Source organism: Aotus nancymaae, unplaced genomic scaffold (assembly GCF_030222135.1).
Source record: "Aotus nancymaae isolate 86718 unplaced genomic scaffold, 86718_ANA_hifiasm-v0.15.2.pri h1tg000015l_1, whole genome shotgun sequence".
NCBI classification, from domain to species: domain Eukaryota; kingdom Metazoa; phylum Chordata; class Mammalia; order Primates; family Aotidae; genus Aotus; species Aotus nancymaae.
This window is the reverse complement of record NW_026988427.1, coordinates 1,210,801-1,232,903: the sequence shown is the minus strand read 5'-3', so window position 1 is coordinate 1,232,903 and position 22,103 is coordinate 1,210,801. Positions and strand designations below refer to the sequence as shown.

Here is a 22,103-nt window from a genome sequence, read left to right as displayed (position 1 = left end):
GACTCTCCTACTTTGGGAAATCCCAATTTACAGAAACAAAAACAAACCCTGGACACAGAATCAGAAGTCTCGGGTTTGACTGCATTCTGCTACCTTCTTCTTGCTGCATGACCTTGAGCAAGTTACTTAGCTTCTGTGAGCCTCTGCTTCCTCTGACATACCCCCCGCCTCTGAAGAGTGCCTTGACAATTGACTAAGTGACAGCCCAGAGCACAATATAGGGTATATATCAGGCCAGGGGCTGAACAAATGCATATTCAGTCATTTGTGGATTGAAGTAAATTGGGAGAGAGAAAGATACATCCGTGAAGCTGCAGTGGTTTTCAGAAACTGGTTTAAGATTTTCTCGGGGCAAGGGAAGAACATTTCCTGGCCTTAGGACACCAGGGCTGGGCATGATGGCTCACACCTGTAATACCAACACTTTGGGAGACCAAGGTGGGAGGATTGCTTGAGCTCAGGAGTTTGAGACCAACCTGGGCAACGTAGAGAGACCCCGTCTCTACAAAAAATAAAAAATTAACAAGGAGTGGTGGCTGGCACCTGTGGTCCCTGCTTGTCAGGAAAATAACTTATACCCAGGACAGGGAGGCCTGCAGTGAGCTGTGATCACTCCACTGCACTCCAGCCTGGGTGACAGAGCAAGAGTCTGTCTCAAAAAAAAAAAAAAAAAAAAAAAAGGGGGGGCTCTACCAGAAACCATGACAATGAATGTTAAGTAATAAAGTCCTCTGTGATTCAGAAGAGCACATGGGCACATAAAATACAGCACAACACTCTGGGAATTAAAGACTCTTGTTGCATGGAATCAAATATCCTAGAGGTGAAAGAGACCTTAAGAGTCAGGTCCCTTCCATTTTAAGCATGAGTCAATTAAGGAAGGCTGGATGATTTGTCCCAGGCCTTATAGCAATCCTGTGGGGAGGTAGGTGTTGGGAGCACTGTGGTGGTGGGTGGAATGTGTGAGGGGCCAGGGCCATTCCAGGAAGCATGAGGCTAGACTTGAAACCCGTTCTTACCTTCATTAGCTGAGCTGAGTTCTCGATATAACCTTCACTTGAAAAGGCTCTCATTTTAAGCTGCTCAAGGCAACTTGCTGTATGCTAAAAATGTATTTCTTTTTATAAGTTTCAAGAAACAAAGATGTTTTATGATCACTACGCCCATCAAGCATTGCTTGCAAGAAAAAATGCGGGGGACAAATCCTAATCCAACATTGCCAGCGTTTGGCACAAACCACGTTTGACTGTTTAATGAACATAATCCCATTTTTGAATACTTTCACCTCAACTTCCTCCCCATCTTCTTTTAACTGATTTGCAGCCTAAATTTCTACGGACCACATCATACCACCCCTACTCCTGAGGTTTTGCAAATGTCTAATTTCTCTCTGCCTCCTACAGAACTCTCAGCCCATAAAGAGCAGGGACGCATCCATTGGCAACACACAGAGTTTGGTTCTCTCACTGCCAGACTAAGCCAAGTTCTCAGGTAAGCGTGTCTCTCCACTGTGGGCATCCTGTTCTAAACCCACTTTGTTTCTCAACTGGCCTCTGCAGGAACCTCGCCAATGGGTCTCCCCATGTGTACTCTCTCTCTTCTTTTACACTTATTTTTTAAATATGTTCTGAAACAGGGTCTCACTCTGCCACCCAGGCTGGAGTGCAGTGGCATTATCATAGCTCACTGCATCCTCAAACTCCTAGACTCAAGCAATCCTTTCACCTCAGCCTCCCCAGTAACTGGTATTACAGGTTCTTACCACCATGACCTGCTAATTTTTTTTTAAATAATTATTTTCTGTAAAGACTGAGTCTTGCTATGTTGCCCAAGCTGGTCTCAAACTTCTGGGCTCAAACAATCCTCCTACCTCAACCTCCCAAAGTGCTGGGATTACAGGTGCACACCACCACACCCAGCCCCTCTCTCACTTCTTAAGTATCTGCTCCACATAGTAGCCAAAACAATCATTGCAAAATTTGGATGGGAATAAGGTTACACTCTGACTTAGAACCATTCAGTGGCTTCCTTATCTACTTAAGAAGTAAGACCAAGTCTGTTGCTGTGGACCAAAGCTCTGCACAACCTGCCCTGCCTCTCCTGTAAACTCCCACCACAGGCCCTTTCAGTGTTTGTCCTCTAGTCTCAGCAAGGCTTCTTGGACCCACAGTGCCTTCAGTCCCTAAGGGCTCCTGCTCTTCCTGCCTGCAATACTTCCCCCACCCACACCACCCTCCCTGCCCAGCCTGCAGCTCGGTTGGAGTTTCGCAGGTCATATCTCCCATGACTACCACCAATTCAGCCCAGACCATGCCAAATACGCCTCCTTAGATATTTGCCTGGCACAAGGGACCTTGTCATCAAAAGTCTTTGGTGCAGTTGTCCTTGTACATATATCTCTGCCATTCTTTGATCAAGGTATCTCTCTATCTAGCCTGTAGTCCTCCTAAGGATGGAACCTTACTTATTCTTGCTTGCCTTTGTATCTCCAGCATGTACCACAATGAGGTTTAAAATTTGTTGCAGAAATAAATTAATGAGTAAATTGGATTCAGTGGGAAGACACTAAAAATTAATCCCCAGTTTATCCCTTGTCCTTCAGTCCCCATATTGGGATGGTTCCCTTAGTGGGTATAGTCCCTAATGGTATATGGTATAAATGTATACATAAAGAAACAATTCTCTCTATGCTCATTCTGCTCCCCACCAAAACCAAAAGGATCTTCAGAAGCTTAACACTTAATCAAATATAAAACCAACATATATAGACTTAAACAGAATACATATCTTTTAAATTAAGAGTTTCTGCATTCAAGTTATTTCACAGTATATTCCCAAAATGATTGCTGGATTATTTACTTTCTAGAACTAAATGACCTATTACTGTGGTTTTGGTTTATATATGTACGATTTTTCTTTTTTCAGTTTTGTTCCTAGAACAAATAACCAGTCTTCCCCAAAGAGAAACTTAAGTCCTTGAGGAATAGAAAACAGCAACTTGGAAAGAGCAATTTTTCTACCTCCTCACCATCACGCCCTAGTCTCAGCTCTTTGCAGAAATTAGAGCCTGCAACTGGTAATGTGCCCAAGGCTTCTAACTCTCCTGAGGTCCACATGGCATTCAGGACCCAGGAATAAAAAGACACTAATGTTTGCCCCAATACCCCTCTCCTTGCCAAGACCTATTGATGGCCCAGTTTAACATTGTTTCAGAATAAACTGTCATCATAATTAAATCTCAATGCATTTTGCACATTTTACCAAAATACCGCCGTACCATATGAAAGAATAAATGTTTTGAAATTAAAACAGATTGTTAACTATTTTTCCCTGTAATGTTTCTATTAAAGTGCTAGAATTTATTATATGTGAACTAGACCATTCCAGACAAAATGCAATTTCAAAGAGACAAGGTCTAACTAAAGGAAACTTTTGGGCAAAGCTTTTTGCCTTGGCTTAAACCACAACAAAAATGAAAAGACAGTAAAATCACACCAAAAGATTATTTGCTCAGAAGCAAATAACAGCTTTATTATCATAAATGGCTTTCACAAATTCTTAGAATCCGTAAGTATGCTATATTAAATTTTACTCTAATGAAACCCATATGTTTGTTCCTGACAAAAACCTTTATTTCTTAAATCATTAGCTAAACATGGTGACCTCTACTCAGTGCTTCACCTTGGTTTCCCAGGCAGCAGACACAGTGCTATGATACCCTGGTTATGCTGACAGAAAAGCCTTCTTGCTCATGAACCAAGAGCTGAGTCATGTTAATTGCTGAACTTGAGAGTGATTCACACAGCTCTTCCACTGAACACACCAAGCCCAATGGAACTCAATTCCACAGGCAGAAATCACGGATGGATGATGGAGGTGATGAGAAGTTACTTGCTATTGTCAATGTCTTTGGTGTGCTTTTTTGTTTTAAAATAGAAAACAATATACCTTCAGTAGTTGACAGTCAGGGATCAAAGGGAGCAAAATCAAAGCAACACAAAACATCAACACTCATAAACTCAGGCTGCTGACCTGGAGTGAGTTTCAAGGACTGAAGCTCTGCCTCATCTCCACTAATATGCACCCCTTGGGTCAAAAAATCTCAGATGAAACTCAGTCTGTAATCATTTTTTTCAGTAAACAGTCATCAAGCTCCTTATCTCTGCCAGGCGAGCTGCCAAGGACACTGAAGGGAAAATGCAGTGCAGATACCACTCTGGTCCCAAAGAGCTCAGGGGCCAGTGGGTAGCTTCTGACAATAAACAGGTGTCCTTTTCTGACTTGCCCCACGTGGATGTCACATTGCCTCCTTCTGAACCCATCCAAATGCTATCCTTGTATTCTGACACGGTTAGGCTTTGTGTCCCCACCCACATCTCATTTTGAGTTATAATCCCCAGGTGTTGAGGGAGAGACCTGGTAAGAAGTGATCAGATCATGGGGACAGTCACCCCCTTCCCGCCCCCGGCTGTTCTCATGATAGTGAGATCTCAAGAGATCTGATGGTTTTATAAGGGGCTCTTCCCCCTTCACTCCTCACTCTTTGCTCTTTCTCTCTCTTGCTGCCATGTGAAGAAGGTCCTTGCTATCCCTTTGCCTTTTGTCATGATTGTAAGTTTCCTGAGGCCTCCCTGGCCACATGGAACTGTGAGTCAATTAAACTTCTTTTCTTTATAAATTACCCAGTCTTGGGTATGTCTTTACAGCAGTGTGAAAACAGACTAATACGTATTCGTTTGTGACTCTTTCTCATTATCTTTCCCCTTTCCTACCATATGTTAAACTCCATGAGAGTAGAAGCAGCTTTCCTCACCTTGTAATGTCCAAATCCAGGAAGTCTCGTTTAGTTTAATTGGAACACTTCACCATCGGAAGCCCTTGTCTCTTCCACGTGGACCCCTGCACTGGTCTTCAAAGTCTATGTTCTCTTACCATTTTCTACTCCCTCATAACTGCCTGGGGCCTCTCTCTAAGACACACACATAGCAGTGTCATTTCCTGATTTTTATATCTCTAGTTGCATCCCACTACTATCCTAGAGCATAAAAACTCCTTCCCCTACAAATGAGGCTCCTTATAATCTAACACCAACCTAGTGCTTATAGCCTAACTTCCTATTCTACTTCCCCCAACTCCATCTCCTTGTCACTTTCTAAAAAGTCACAGGCTACTACCTATCAGTGACTTTGCACATGCTGTTCCCCCAACCAGGGACACTATTCTATCACCTATCTACCATAGGAAATAATTTTAATTTAGGGGAAAGAAAAGGACAGTAGCATTATTACTACTGATAGTGATAATAAAAGCTCTAGTTTCTTAAAGTTACAATGAGCTATTACTAAAGGCTTTGCTTCTATTATCTCATTTGTTCTTCAAAAAATTACCACAAGGTATTTTATGATTACCCCCATTTTCTAGAAGAATAAATAGAGGCTTAGGGTGAGATAAGTAATCTATCAGAGTCCACAGGTAGGAGGTGGTGAAGGCTGGAGTTCTTTCAAGGTCTGACAAACTTGGGAGCCTGGGCTCTTAACTCCGATGCCAGACAGCAAGTTGCAATTTAAATGTCACCTCCTCTCTGCAACTTTTTCTGATCATCCCCCGCCATTGCCGTGGAATTAGTCACTCCATCCTCCAAGTACCCACAGCATGTTGTGCAGGCTGCCACTTTTCATGTCATATCAACATTTCTTTTGTCAATCTCTCATGCTCATCTCCACCAGAAATAAAGTCCTGGGGAGACAGAATTGTCATTTCCATCTCTGAAACTCTCCAAGGGCTTCTCAAGTTGCCTGAGATTCTTTAAATGCTTTTGTATATGTTTGTTGAATGAATTAGGAGACAATATGAAAATGGAGAATATATAATAATGACCAGCCTGGCCAACATGGTGAAACCCCATCTCTACTAAAAATATAAAAATTAGCAGGGTGTGGTAGTGGACACCTGTAATCCTAGTTACTTGAGAGGCTGAGGCATGAGAATCCCTTGAACCTGAAAAGCAGAGGTTGCAATGAGCTGAGGTCATGCCACCACACTCCAGCCTGGGCAAGACAGTGAGACTCTGTCTCAAAAAAAAGTTTCAGTAAGTTTGACTGTCTCATTAATTCCTATTTTTAAAGAAATTGTATTAAAGTTATTTTTCCTGATTATAAAAGGAAAGCAAAATGATTTTTTTAAAAGTAAAACTCCCAATAAGAACACATGGACACAGGGAGGGGAGCATCACACACTGGGGTCTGTTGGAGGGAACTAGGGGAGGGACAGCAGTGGGTGGGGAGTTGGGGACAGATAGCATGGGGAGAAATGCCAGATATAAGTGATGGGGAGGAAGGTAGCAAATCACACGGCCATGTGTGTACCTATGCAACAATCTTGCATGTTCTTCACATGTACCCCAAAACCTAAAATGCAATTTAAAAAAAAAAAAGGAAAACTCCAGAAATGTGCAAGTCATGGGTCCTTTAAGCAGAAGATACTAACACAATCTGAGCATTAGAACTCTGGTGAGGATCCATATTTCTTTCCCCTCCTTGAACTTCAGTTTCCTCGATGACTTTATTGTTATTATTGTTGTTGTTGTTGCTTCATTCCTGCAACCCTCTCTCTGTATAGAATTCACAGAATAGTCTTGTGTTATTAAAAATCACCATAAATATCATTTAATGGCTGCACAAATGCATCACTGCATGAATGTAGCATAAATGTAGAAAAATGGGTTCTGATTTTTGAAGGATCATTGGACAGAACTGACTCCTTTGAGTCACTTAAGGTCAGTGCCCTGGACAGGGGTGACGGGGCTGAGATTTGCGGAGAGCCTATTTCATTAGCAATTGTTCCAACATGGTTTTCCCAGGGGCAGTGTATTAGTCCATTTTCATGCTGCTTACAAAGACATACCTGAGACTGGACAATTTACAAAAGAAAGAGGTTTATTGGACTTACAGTCCCACTTGGCTGGGGAGGCCTCACAATCGTGGCAGAATGTGAAAGTCACATCTCACATGGTGGCAGACAAGAGAGGAGAGCTTGTGCAGGGAAACTCCCCTTTTTAAAGTCATCAGATCTCATGAGACTTATTCATTATTAGGAGAACAGTACAGGAAAGACCTGCCTCTATGATTCAATTACCTCCCACCAGGTCCCTCCCATAATATGTGGGAATTCAAGATGAGATCTGGGTGGGGACACAGCCAAAGCATAGCAGGCATTGTCAGATCCTCAACAACACCCCCAGGGAAGGACACTCATGATAGGATTTCTCCTTCCAGTGTGGTTCCAGGCCTTCACAGAAGACACAGCGTGCCTCATAGAGGCTTTCTTCATAGCCCAGCCATAGCGACAGCTGGATATTACTTCACAAATCCAGAAAAGATCTCAAGACAGGGCTGTAAAACAGTTTGTAATCTTATTCCTGACATCTGTGTCAAAGTAGGGAGAAGACAGCCCACAAGGGGAATAATAATAGCTATTAATTACCAAGGGCCTACTATGTGTTAAGCCTTGTACGGGGAGCTTCACACATGTTTTAATTGGGTCTTTACCACAAGCTTGGCAGGTAATGACTATTACTAGCCCAACTTTACAGAGAAGCAAAATGGGAATATGCACTGTGAAGAGACTTTCTAACTGTGGAATGAGGAGGCCTCCTCCCTCCTTGAGGAAAGGGGGACACTGGCTCCCAGCCTGTCAACTCCTTTCAAGCAGCATAGCTTGTTCTGAATTCCACAGCACTTAGAAAGCAATGTCAGGGATAGAGGTACTCACCAATGCACAAATGGCAGATATGCTGTTTCTCAAGTTTTCCAAGAACAAGAAAAAGCTGGCCTCTCAGTGCCAGAAAATAGGACAAGAGATACAGTGGAGTCTTACCTTTAAGAACACACTTAAAATCACTTGTCCCAAATCAGATTTGTCTAGCTCCACTAACAGAAACTGAAAGGCACCAAGATATCTGGAGGTAATTTTATTAGGATTTGATGACGGACTAGTCATTCTGTGTGACTGTATTTCCTAGCACTTGCTGAATAATTCCAAAATTGTTTCTCTGTCTCTCTGTCTCTCTTTCTGTCTCTCTCTCTCTGTCTTTCTCTCTCTTGGTGCTGACAGCTGCAGATACACCTCTCTTTCTGTCTCTCTCTCTCTGTCTTTCTCTCTCTTGGTGCTGACAGCTGCAGATACACCTCTCTCTCTTTCTCTCTCTCTCTCTCTCTAGGTGCTGATAGCTGTAGTACCTGTGTGGCCAGTGAAGTCCCCAGCTTGGCCAGCAGCTTCTCCAGGGCCTGCAGAAACATGAGGCATGTTGATATGGTTTTGCTGTCCCCACCTAAACCTCATCTTGAATTGTAATCCCCATAATCCGCAGTTGTTGAGGGAGGGACCTGGTGGGAGGTGACTGACCATGGGGGTTGTTCTCACGCTGGTGAGTGACTTCTCACAAGATCTGATGGTTTTATGACGGGGTTCTTCTCCCTTCTCTCTCTCCTGCCACCATGTAAAATGTGCCTGCTTGCCTTTCCACCATGATTGTCAGTTTCCTGAGGCCTCCCCAGCCATGAGAAACTGTGAGTCAATAAAACCTCTTTCCTTTATAAATTACCCAATCTTGGGCAGTTCTTTATAACAGTGTGAAAATGGACTAATATGCATGTGTACTGAATCAAGTAAAACTTACATGGTAGCAGCAGCAGCAGCAATGGCAGCAGTGACATCATCATCATTATCTAGGAGCACTCCCTACTCATATCAAAGGTCTGCTCCATTGGACACAGCTGGGAGAATGCAGTAGCTATCATAACAAATTGAACAACCTCATGTTTCCTGTTAATTCTCATTTCTGCAGCAGCTAATCATGGGACAGAGAAAGATTTGGAGAACGAAGCATGCTCTTTCATGCCCCAGCTCTCACATTTTAGTTTGCCTGAAAGAATTCTGCCACACAGAGCTAGTAAGGTATTTGGGAATTTTATATTTTAAAAAATATTTACAGGAAAGACTGTCATGAAACAAAACTTTATTCACCTTATTTTTAAAATTGAACTTTGTAAAGTTTGTCATTAATTTTTTCCTTCAATTAGTTTGTTCTTTCCCTTAATTCACTGCCATAGCTTGGACTGAGTACCTACTACACACCATGCCCTGGATAGAAGGATGGATGGAAAGATAAAAGGACATGGTCCTTTCCCGCATGGGTCTTACTTTACTGTGAAACATAGATAGGTAAAGAGAAAATTCCAATACATGTAGTAATGTTGTAACCGAAACAAGGACAATGAACAACCAGAAAGACAGCCTAATAGAATGACAAGAGTTTTGCAGACCACAAGAAGGGATAGGGCAAGAAATGCTCTTCCCACTTAAAATGCACCAAGACTTCCTCTCCACCCATTAAAGTTTTTCGTGACAATCAAGAACCAGTTCCAGTTCAGTGAAGTCTACACTGATAAATGACTTCTGTCCAGACATGCTACAGATCCTTTGAAAGCTGAGATATGAATCCATGTTTTGCATATATATTTTAGGCCTAGTATGCCCTGGTGTCTGTTCATCAAAGTCCTTATTAAGGAAATGCTTCCCCTGCCAAAAATCTTGCACACATCCCTATTACCATATAAGGCTGCAACCAAGCTACCCTAAGCTCATGATGCCACCTTTTGGCTACAAACTATCATTTCAGGTCTTGTGTCTAATTTTATACTATTTTCTTTCTTAACTTGATTCTCTCTCTCTGAGGAAGCTATGGATCCTAGTTTCCTCCTTCCCAGGCTTGCAATGCTGGGAAGGTGCTGGAGCCCTTTAACAGCCATTTCCTCTATGAGAGGAGATATTAATTATTGCCAGCCTCACTGACCAAATTAGATAATGCCCTTAAAGTGCTTGGTACCATCTTGGTCACACAAATGCTCCATAAATGTGAACTGTTAATCCTGACAGCACATTCTGTGAAAGGAACTCTTCTGCTCCCCACTCCTGATCCTTTTCCACTCAGGCCAGTTATTCAGCAACAACTCTTTCTCCTCCCTTACTCTCCAAGTCTAATCATAACATAAAGGTCACAATAATAACACTTGCATGTTAAGAAGAAGAATGATTTTGTGTGGAAATAAAAGCAGATGGTAAAAATCTTTCATTCACTTAGTAGGTGTGAATGTCAACAATCATTGACATTGTCCTGAGGGCCAGGGACACCCATAAGAGATGGTCATGGCTAGACTCAGGCTAGCAGCCTCGGTGGGAGGGAGGCATTTAGAGTTGAAAGGTCTTTAGGGACCAGGATGAACAGTGCCTGGAGATGAGCTAAAGGCAGAAGGAGAAGGAGAAAGACACTTTGACTCTAAAACCCTTTGGAATCTCCATGCCAGCCTTGTCCTCTTCTGTTAAGCCTGCTATTTCATAAGTACCAACACTCACATAAACAAAATGTTCTTTTACTATGTTTACAGCTTTTGTGGTTTAATTACCAGAATGTAGAAGATCAATGCTCAACATATCATTGTCATCACAAAACCACCAAATATTCTGTGCCATTTTATATGTTTCCGAAAGTTGCCACATAGATCATCTCATTAGATTCCATGATCCAGGCAAGGTGGCAGCTGAGTTTAAGGTGCTTATTATTATCCTTAAAATATTTGATTCTTAAAGAATAACCTTGGTTATTCATAGCATAGGACTGTATAATATGCTATTTAAGGGGAGCGACTCCAAAACAGTACTCCCTGGGTTCAGATCCTAGTTCTTACACTAACAAGCTGTGTGGTTATAGGCAAGTTACATGACCTGTCTGTGTCTCAGTTATCTCAGATGTAAAATATGAGCACCTGATGCAGGTTAAGTAAGGTAAAACACATCAGGTGCTTAGCTATTTGCCTAGCATACAGGATATGTGCTCCATTAAATGATAGCTTTATTATAAATACTATTTTTCAACAAGGTTCAGGGGCACTGAGTGAAGGCCAAGAGCAAACTAACCACTCCTGGCTGGGAACCATGCATCCTCGTGTCCTAGACTGTCCTCCCTCCTGCTTGCCATGGACTGGGGCTGGGAGGAGTTTGTACTGTCCTGCTGTAGTCCCTGGCTCAGTCTCTGGGCTCATGGTCTGGCTCAGAGTGCTTGCTTAGATAGGTCATTTCCAATTTGGTGTCCCAGGAGTGAAAAGTGAAGTCAGAGCTTTGAAGCCCAGTCTCTGATGACACAGATGCCTTCCGGAGTCTCGAGCACTATTAAGAGATGAAGCAGCAGAGGACGGGGTGACCTCCAATTTCCCTTTTTTTTTTTTCTTTTTGAACAAACCACTCTGAATTTCTGGAGCTGGTACGATGCCAAGCATTTACCTTTATTTAATCACTCAATAGACTCCTCTGTGAAAACCGGGGTAATTAGGCCCAAAATATATCACCCAGAGGCTTATTTTAAATACCCAAAATAAAGACTAGATCCCAATTTCAACAAAATCACCACATTGTTTTCCTTCCAAGAAGTTCTGGTAGTGTTCAAGTTCCCTGGTTGATTCTCCCTATGGGATTGTTCGTCCCCAGCACTAGGGTGGTGGAAGGCAGGGGACAGCCCCTTTAGAGCAGTCAGTAACAGGATGCATCAGCCAGGGAGGGTTCCTGGAACATGCCCTCACCACGTACAAACAAGCCTGGACATGTTTTCTCAAGCTGCTCCAAGACCTGTGAGACAGGACAGTATCTTCCTGGAAGGGAACTAAGATGACTAGAGACATATGCACTCCAGTGTCCCTGGTTCACATCCTGCTTATTCCTACCAGCAGTGTAACTTTAGACATGATGCTTTCATGCTCTGCTACTCAATCTGTTCCCCTAAACAATGGGAGATAGCAATAACTGCCTACCTGTGTGTGAGGGCTCAAGATACAATCCATTACACAGTAGGCATTTTGAGTCACACTTTTTAAAAAATATATTTTAACATCTCTGAAATGACAATTTGTGTCACATTATAATTGGTAGCAAGTTTTTTTCTTATGGATACATAAAATCATGGTGCATCTTACATTTGATAAAATACGGCATGTAACCTGCAGAAATCATTCCCCAGGAAAGGCAGGCTCTCCAAGCCTGTTTTTTCCATTACCCTTCTGCTTTTATAACACAGCTTTTTTAAAGGAACCAAGAATATGTACAAGAAAATCTTATTGATATAAGAGCTTTTGGACTGGGCCAGAAAAACACCAATGGTTGCAGTAAATACATAATATTTACAAGTATCTTGCATATATCACTGTTCTCCAATCTCATGCCATGACAGACAGCACTAATCAATTCCCCAGTTCTTCCCACTGAGCCAACATGTAGGCTCTGCATACTTCTCAACACAGTTCTACAAGCAGCCAGCCCCAATTAGCCAGGGCTGGCACATGAAACAAAATCTATTTTAGGTCTCCGATTCAGGAGCTTGGGAGATAGAAAAAGAGAATAAGAATTATCAGCGAAGTCAGGAAATTCATATCTAAGAAGATTTCAAATATGGTATTGTTTATTGCACCAAAACAACAAGGTCTAGAGAGATTAAATTGGCATAAAGTCACCTGCCAATTATCTGGAGAAAGAATGTAGATTTTTTTTTCCTGTTCTCCCTGATAAGGGAGAATATTCTATCCAAATTCTCAACATCACTAATCATCAGGGAAATGCAAATTAAAACCACAATGAGATACCGCCTTACTCCTGCAAGAATGGCCATTATTAAAAAGTGAAAAAACAATAGATGTGGGCGTGAATGTTGGGAAAAGGGAACATTTATACACTGCTGTTGTGAATGTAAATTAGTACAACCTCTTTGGAAAACAGTATAGAGATTCCTTTCAGAGCAAAAAGTAGATCTACCATTCAATCTAGCAATCTCACTACTGGGTATCTACCCAAAGGAAAAGAAGTCATTATGTGAAAAAGACACTTGCACATGTATATTTACAGCAACACAAATCACAACTGTCAACGTGTGGAACCAACCTATGTGCCCATCAGCTAATGAGTGGATCAAGAAAATGTGTGATATATGCACCATGGACTACTACTCAGCCATTAAAAGGAATGAAATAATGTCTTTTGCCACAACATGGATGGAGCTGGAAGCCATTATTCTAAGTGAAGTAACACAAGATGAAAAACCAAAAAATGTATGTTCTCACTTATAAGTGGGAGCTAAGCCATGAGTATGCAAGATATGCAGAGTAACAGAATGGACTCTGGAGACTCAGAAAGGGGAGGGTGGAAGGGAGGCTAGGAATAAAAAAACTACATATTAAGTACAATGCACACTACTCAGATGATGGGTTCACTAAAATCTCAGAATTCACCACTATATAATTCATCCATGTAACAAAAAACCACTTGTACCCCAAACATTGAAATAAAAGTGTGTGTGTGTGTGTGTGTGTGTGTATGTGTGTATTTCTAAAATAGCATGCTCCCTTTCTCAGCACCGAAGCCCAATTCCTTAGGACTTAAGTAAATAAGAAGTTACCTGACAAATTAGACTGTGGCAAAGAAAGTATGAAAGGGTACTAGTCATGTAAAAGTCATTTGCTTTTTGTTTTTGCAAAATTCCCTTTTGCTCACTTGTCACCAACAATTCATTGCTCAGGGGAGTGATCTATAGAAAATATATAATTCCAAGTTTTTCTTAGGAATGGTCATTGCAAAGCACTGAGCCCAAGAAGCAATCCATCCTAGCCCCATGGTTCCTGTGATTTTAATGGCTAAAACCTTTTATTGCAATGTTCCTATACCTGAAAATAAGAAAAAAAAAAATGTCACTAAACCCATATAAGAATGAGAGTTGCAACCAGCCATCCTATACCCATTTGGGGCCCTCTGGGGATTTCAAAAGTCCTTGACATGTGTGGTGTTTACCACAAATATTGATTAATATTCCCAAGCAATGGAAACTAACCAATAAAAATCATATCTGGAAAATTAAAAGTGATGGGTAAAATGGGGATCTCTCCTCCTTGTCAAATTTCAATTCAAAATTAGATTGGGGCCTTTAGTGCTAAGACAGGGACTCTTGACCCCTGAATAATTACTTTCCAACACCACTTTCTTTAATTTGGAGGAGATATTTCTATTCCAGGAATTGCTGGAAAGGCTCTTTTTATGAAAATGAAGCTATATCTTAAAAAAACCTTGTTTGTTGCTCTCTTTTATTTCAGGTACATTTCTGCTCCTAGTGAGGTATGCTTGCCACAGGTCTCTGGCTCTCCCCTCTCAGCACTCTTAGCATGGCAATTACACTAGCAAACTCCAGAGTCATTGAGACTAATGACACAGCTTGCAACTTACAACCTCTGCAAGGCTTCGAGGATGAGCCAGAAAGTCTGAACAGGCAATTCCTTACTCCCTGAAATGTGGATTCCCATATTTAGAAAACATATTTGTTGAATAAGGAAAAGCAATCTGAGGGGAAAGCACATACAAGAATATGAAGGTAGGAATTGACAGCATTTTCAGGGAGTATTTCACTAATTCACTCATTTCATTTCATTAGTGCCTTCATTTGCTCAACAAACAGGTATACACCACATGCCAGGCACCCTGCTGGGTGTTGAGGATAAAGCAGTGAGTAAAACAGGGTGCCTGACCTGGTGGGGGGAGTTCCACAAAATGTGGGTGGAGCCTACAAATAGAGAATCACTTTACAATGTCGTAAGCACAATGAGCACAGTGATCTAAGCATGTACAGGGCCTTGGAGAACATGGGGTAAGGGATAGAGGCAGGGTGGCTTGTCCAGCCCCAAGTGGGGAGGGAGTGGGGACAGGTGGGCTGAAAGCAGCAGGACTTGGTGCGTGACTGGAAGTGGCAGACAGGTGAGAGAGAGGCAGGGGCAAGGGTAACTCGGGATCTAGGAGGGCAGTCCCATAAACTGAGGTCCTGAATTCAGGTGGAGTGTGGAGTGGCCTTCAGGGAGCTGGCAATGAGTTGTGTTTGGGGCACAGTGCGTTTGAGATGCCTGAGAGACATCACATCAGAAGAGGTCTGATTTTCTTCAGGGCACAGACCACACCTAACTCATTTCTGAGTCTTTGTGCTGAGTATCTAAGAGGTTCTCATAAACTGCTGATGGAATAAATAAATGAATACTAGGCATAAGAAGCACACGTGCAAATGCTTATCCTGTATTATATGATTTAATTTACACCGAAACTCTATGAGGAAGATCTATTATTACTCCATTTATTTCATAAATAGGCACAAGCTTTAAAGTCTTACAGTCTAAGACAGGAGCTGTGACAAGTTCACAGATAAAAATGACTCAAAGAAAAAAAAGAGGCAGAGTACATGAAAATGTGCTCAATATCATTCATCATTGGGAAAATGAAAATTAAAACCACAGTGACATACCATTAGGATTGTTATAATCCAAAGGACTGACAATACTTAGAGTTGGTAGGAATGTGGGTAAACAAAACCTTAAACACTGCTGGTGGGAATATGAAGTGGTACAGCCACACAGTGCGATGGGTCACCCACTGGGTTACTTAGGGGTGTATGTCCTCTGCTTATGTTTAAAGGCTGGGCAGTGAGCCGAGGCCAAGGTGCCTAGCCGAGGAGCAGGTGTCCCTGAGAACCCAAACATCCCAGAGGGTAACTAAGAATATACCAAGGAAAAGAGCCCCATCGCACACACACAGTAGGCAGAGCATCAGAAAATTAGCTTACAAGCAGCTTAGGGATGGGAGGCAGTGCTGATCTCTAAAGCTGTCCTGCCGCCATCCAAGAGTACCTTGTATGTAAGTCATAATAAACCTATTTACTCGTCAAACTGAACTAGTCCGAGTCATTCTTTAATCTCTTGGCTCCCTTTTAGTTTCAGGGAATGTTTTTTAGAATATATAATTCCAGGTTTTTCTCATTATAGCTATGATGGAAAACAGGTTGGCAGTTTCTTCTAAAGTTAAACATGCACTTCCCATATGCGCCAGCAATTCCATTCCTAAATTTCTACCCAAGAGAAGTCAAAACCTGTTTCTGAATGTTCAAAGAAATATTATTTATAATAGTCAAAAGTTAAAAACAATCCAAGTATCTATCCACTAGTGACTGGAGAATCCACTAGTGACTGTGGCATGCTCATATAATGTAACATTATTCATCAATAAAAAGAAATGAAGTACTGATATGTCCTAAAATATGGACAAACCTCAAAAACAGTATGCTAAGGAAAGAAGACACACACAAATGACCCCAAATTGCATGGCCTCATTTATATAAAATTCCCCAGAAAAGGCAATCTATGGAGACGAAAAGTAGATTAGTGGTTGCTTAGGGTTGGAAAGAGGAGGGAAAGAAAGTGACCACAAATGGAGCTCTGGAGAGTAAAAGAAGTACTCTAAACTGAATTATGGTGATGGTTGCATAACTATAAATTTTCTAAAACTCGTCAAAATTAATACTTTCAATGGTTAAATTTTAAAATGTATAAACTATATCTCAATAAAATTAATAAAAGGTAAATAGGCTGGGCGCGGTGGCTCAAGCCTGTAATCCCAGCACTTTGGGAGGCCGAGGTGGTGGATCACGAGGTCAAGAGATCAAGACCATCCTGGTCAACATGGTGAAACCCTGTCTCTACTAAAAATACAAAAAAATTAGCTGGGCACGGTGGTGCATGCCTGTAATCCCAGCTACTCAGGAGGCTGAGGCAGGAGAATTGCCTGAACCCAGGAGGCAGAGGTTGTGGTGAGCCGAGATCACGCCATTGCACTCCAGCCTGGGTAACAAGAGCGAAACTCCATCTCAAAAAAAAAAAAAAATGGTAAATAGAGCTTGGTGATTTAGAAGAGGGGGTAGTTCCAGCTAGAGCAGCTTCATAAGGGCTCAGATTTGTGCTGGACCTAGAAAACTAGGTAGGATTTCAACATATTGAAAGGTACAAGAAGGAATTTCAGGCAAAGAAAGAAGAGGCTAAGCCTGAAAGTAAGAAAGTGCCAGCATGTTTGGGCAATATCCAGACATCCATTTTGGCTGGATATTTGGATGGAGAAAAATTGATGAAAAGACTGAAAAATGTGGTTGTGACCAGATCGGCTCACAGAAGCTGAAAATGATTGGGCTAATGCATTTATGACTTAATTTTGTAGGCAGCAGGGAGCTACTGAACATTCCAGAGAGGGCAGTGTCCTGGTAAAGACTGATGGGGCAACAGTGAGGAATGTGTATTAGAAAAGCCAGCCACAAAAGCAGAGCATCAAATAAAAGCTCACAGAACTGGCAATACTGAGTGATCACTCGCCTGTGTTGACAAAGCAATAGGACAGAGAGCCTCACTCTACCAGATAGAAAGAAAAATAATAATACGCAGCACTTATTTGGTGCTTCCTATGACCAAGGCCCTGCTTTAAAGAATCACTGTTCTATAGGAAAGGGAGTTAAGAGCCTGCTACGTACAGAATGAGTCAAATGGATTGATGATCACTTTTTTTTTACTCCAAAGAGAAAGAATAAACAATAGGGAGGTTATAAAATGCCTCACTTGAGGTCAGGAGTTTGAGACCAGTGTGGTCTTGAACAGTGAAACCCCACCTCTACTAAAAATACAAATATTAACTGGGCATGCTGGCACACATCTGTAGTCCCAGCTACTCGGGAAGCTGAAGCAGGACAATCACTTCAACCCAGGAGGCGAAGGTTGTCAGTGAGCCGAGATCATGCCATTGCACTCCAGCCTGGGCGACAGAGCGAGACTCCGTCTCAAAAAAATAAAAAATAAAAAAGGTGATACTTCAAAGGTGGAAGGATGGTAAGTGACACAAATGACAAAGACCAGTTTACATGGCTCTTTGGCCCAAAAACACAAAGAGTACCTGGCACCACTGATGCTCTCCATGGACGTCACCACTTCTTTAATGTACATTAACACACATTAAGTAAACATGCATAGGCATGAAGAGAGAGAACCGAATGGGTGAAAAGAAGATTGTTACACTAGGTTGTTCTGAGGGATCAACTCCTTCCCCAGCTACTGTTGGAATGATACTCGGTACCCTATGTTCTGCATCCCTGAAGCGGGATTATAGTATATTGTCATTCAACACCCCCAAGCCTGGCTCACACTGTACCAGTGTAAAGCAGGAATGTCAGGGTGGCTTTCTGAAGAGAATCCAGCTGTTTGAAAGTCACAAAGTGTTTATAAACATTATTTTTTAAATGAACTGCCAACATTTAAATATCAGAAAATTTCACATAAAACATGGAAATTTTCAGTTTCTCTTGAATCATTGGGAATTCTAGCAACTATATGGCGCAATCCCATGTGGTATCAACCGGTCAGGGCTAAGTAGCCCTCAGCCTCTTTTACACATTAGAGTCCCTGCCTGGTACACATCATGCATTTATTCATTCAGAAGTATTTTCTGAGCACCTGCTATATGCCAAGTGCTGTTGTAGGACCTAGAGACATAGCAATGACAAAACAGAAAAATATGCTTACTTTCCTGGAACTCATATTCTCATGAGGATAGCCAGACAATAACCAAATAAGATAATATGTATTTCTGATTATAAGTAATGAGAAAAATAAAGAAGGTAGGTATGATTTTTAGAGGATGGAGAGGAGCTGAGAATTGTAGACAGGGTGTTCAGAGAAGGGAAGCCTCTATGATCAGGTGATATCTGACTCAAAGAAAGGGAAACAGCACATCCATCATGTTTTTTATGTGGGAGAAACATATAAGTAAATGAGTATGGGACAGGGGCATTTCAGGCCTGGCAATGGTTTGGATTTTATTAGATGGAAAACCACTGGCAGGTTTGAGCAGAGAAGTGACATGGTTGGGCATATTTATTTATGTTCGTGATTGGCCCCTGTAAGCATCTGAATTTTGGGTCCATGGTTTAAAGCACTACAGGCAGAGGTTAAAGGGTTCAAGCTGGGTTCTGTGTCTAGAGAGGGAAATTGATCAGATAATGGGGCAGAAATTTCCTGATCTTCAGAACATAGTGTTTATGCAGACAAATAGCTCAAAATGTAGCAATGAACTTAAATAACTGGTATCTATGGGCAGAGTTAACACACAATAAAGTCCCTTAGGAAACCAAGCTCACAGGACCCTGAGACTGGGTACCACTTTAATGTAGGCCAGAGGAAAAGGTTCCTAGTGGACATGCATCTGGGATGTTCCACCTTGTTCACTTATGAAAAGCTGCTCTCTCTATCTTCAGCAGTGATAGTCCACCTTTGCCAGTGTACTCAACTTAGCACTGGTACACTCAACTAGACAAGTCCTAAGCCTTATTTTATTTCAACTACTTGAGTTAATTCTTACATCCTCCCAACTCAGATAGGAAAAATCTGATCCTTGTACTCCAAAACAAAGCAATGATCAGTGCTGGGAGTTTGATGTGATCTGCCCTTCCAGAAAATCCATTTGTAGTTGCTGAAGAGTTTGCAACATCTGACAAGAAGAAATAATCTACTCACGATCAGAACATGATCCCGGCCCATGGTGATGACTGTCCGGTTCACTGTCCGCAGCAGCTGGACCATGATCTCCTGGATGTGGTGATAGGTGAAGGCCTGTAACAGAGACATCTGTGTGATAACCAGGACACTGTATCTGCACAATTGGCCAAAGGACACAGACAAGAGTGGTCAGACATGGTGATCTTCAACACCATCACCAACACCACCACTGCCATTATCATCATCATCATTGTCATCGTCATATCTCCATCGCCATCACCACCTGCACTGGGCATAAGAAATTCCACTAGTCACCTTAAATATAAGTTAAAATGGCTTAACTTAGGCTTTGGAATCAGGAACTTTGGAGCTAGAATACTAACTCTGACAAGAGTTAGTACTGCATTGGTTAAGTTATTATATGATTTGGATCTGTGTCTCTGGTAAAATCTCATGTCAAATCATCATCCCCAATGTTGGAGGTGGGGCCTGGTAGAAGGTGATTGGATCATGGCAGTGGATTCTCATGGTTTAACACCATCCCCCTCGATGCTATCATCATGACAGTGAGTTCTCATGAGATTTGGTTGTTGAAAAGCATGTGGCAACTTCCTCCCTCTTTCTCTTCCTCCAGCTCTGGCCATGTGAAGATGCCTGCTTCTGCTTTGCCTTCTACCATGAGTAAAAGTTTCCCAAGGCCTCCCCAGAAGCCCCACAGATGCCAGTTATCATGCTTCCTATATAGCCTGTGGAATCATAAGCCAAGTAAACCTTTCTTCTTTATAAATTACCCAGTCTCAGGTATTTCTTTTTAACAGTGCAAGAACAGACCAATACAGTTATATTAACTTTTCTAATCCTTGGTTTCTTCATCTGTCTAATAGGATCTAAGCTAGAATAAGGAGGAAATTTAATGCAGGGAATTGGTTATACAGGTAATGGAAATCCGAACACACCAAACAAGGTAACTTAGAGTAAGCCACAGAAGGAAACCACTGTCACTTCAAGGCTAGAAGGACAAATCGAGGAGGCAGTGTTTCTGGAGCCCCAGGACTGGAGTTATATAATGGAAACTAGGGTTACATAATGGTAACCACACAGTGCTTGTATATTAGAAGTCACATTATCTACTTCAGGTGGAAATTTACAGTGAGTCAGGTTGTAACAGGTATTGGGTTGTGCCCACTTTAAATACAGTTCCCTAAACTTTCTATAGGATTTGCTGATCCTTTTTGAGCTTTTGCTGTAGTAGGCAAGGGTTTCAAGCATATTCACCTATATCTTGGATCATTTCACCAGCAGAGCATTTAGGCACAGAGTTGCATACCATGCATACAAGAGGATGGCCATGGCCAAGTGGAAAGGCCTTGGGATCTTAAGTTCAGAAGCTCTGGGTCTGAGGTTCAATGTTGTACTTGCCAGCTGTGCAACCTCACTTATCACTTAACTTCTCTGAGCCTCAATTATCTCATCTACAAAAATGTAGAATGTTCTCTCAAGGTTGATGTGGACATAAAAATGACATGTGCAATTCTGGAAAAACATAAACCCGGGTCCTCTGCTGGAGGTGCTATAGTCTGAGAGAGAGCCTGGCCATCAGCAATTTCTGAATTTTAGGTGTGTTATTCTGATGGTTGAGAACCATGATGCGACATGCCGTTTAGCTCTGGAGATGGGGGCTTGGGAACAGCCTTGTGTCTCCAGGACCTAGCCAGAGCCTGACATAAAGAAAGTGCTAAATCGATGGTGGCTGAAAACGTGCATGACCACTTATGCTCATTTACAAGGACATCAGCAAGCTTTACTGCATTAAACTTAATGTGGTTTTGTCCCTTAATGTGAGGAATTGCAGGGAGTTGGTTATACAGTGAAAGGGAAGTAGATTTGCAGTTGGGGTAGGGCCAGAAAAAGAAAGGAAATGTGCTTATTAAAAAACGTCCTCCCCTCCCAATAACATTCAGTGACTTTTGGCATCCAAAGATGAATAACCCAGAGGTTTCTCTTTCCACCTCAGACTCACTTATTTGTCACTTTGGCTACTGCCAGACTCTCTAGCCCTGTGAAGCCACCAACAGAACCTCTGCCATGCAGCTTTTGTTAGAGAATTTTACAGAAACAAGTTCCCTTGCTTCATCCAGTGCAGCCAGACCTCAGTCTCTGCTGGAGACTGACTGGTCTCTCCCTACCAACAGCCCTTTCTACTCCTGAGGCTCAAGGGCAGGGAAGACAGATCTCCCCATATTTCTGGCCCAAAGGTGAACTTCTCTTCTGATTTCCTTCTCCTTTATTTCTCCAAGCCATGGTTTAACAGCATCTCCCCTGATTTATAATCTCCTATTTCTTATATTACGTGAACATGATGTTCATGGTTATAACAACAACCACAGCTGACAGTCTTTAGTGCTTCCTAAATGCCCGGCACTCTGCTAAACACTTTACCTCCTCTCGCATCAAGATAAGCAACATTACTCTCTTCATTGTTCAGATGAAGAAACTGAAGCCAGAGTGGTTAAGTAACTTGTCTAGGGTCATCCAGTGAGGAAGTAAGGGAGAAAGGATTCAACCCAGCAGCCCGTCTCCAGAGTATTCTCCTTACCCAAACTTACCCAGGCAGACTGGAACACGATGATAGATTTCTCGTGGCTACTTGGAGATTTCATCCTCCTCCTT

At 42.0% G+C, this 22,103-nt stretch overlaps 1 protein-coding gene across 2 annotated transcripts in view; it reads right to left on the bottom strand.

The window, feature by feature from the left end:
* DOCK2 (dedicator of cytokinesis 2) overlaps positions 1–22,103 on the bottom strand; it is a 437,527-nt gene that overhangs the window by 220,447 nt on the left and 194,977 nt on the right. For both annotated transcript variants that reach the window (XM_064376547.1, XM_064376548.1), the window contains exon 27: positions 19,452–19,547. In XM_064376547.1, the coding sequence (XP_064232617.1) occupies positions 19,452–19,547 (96 nt within the window). The remainder of the gene's footprint in view (positions 1–19,451; positions 19,548–22,103) is intronic.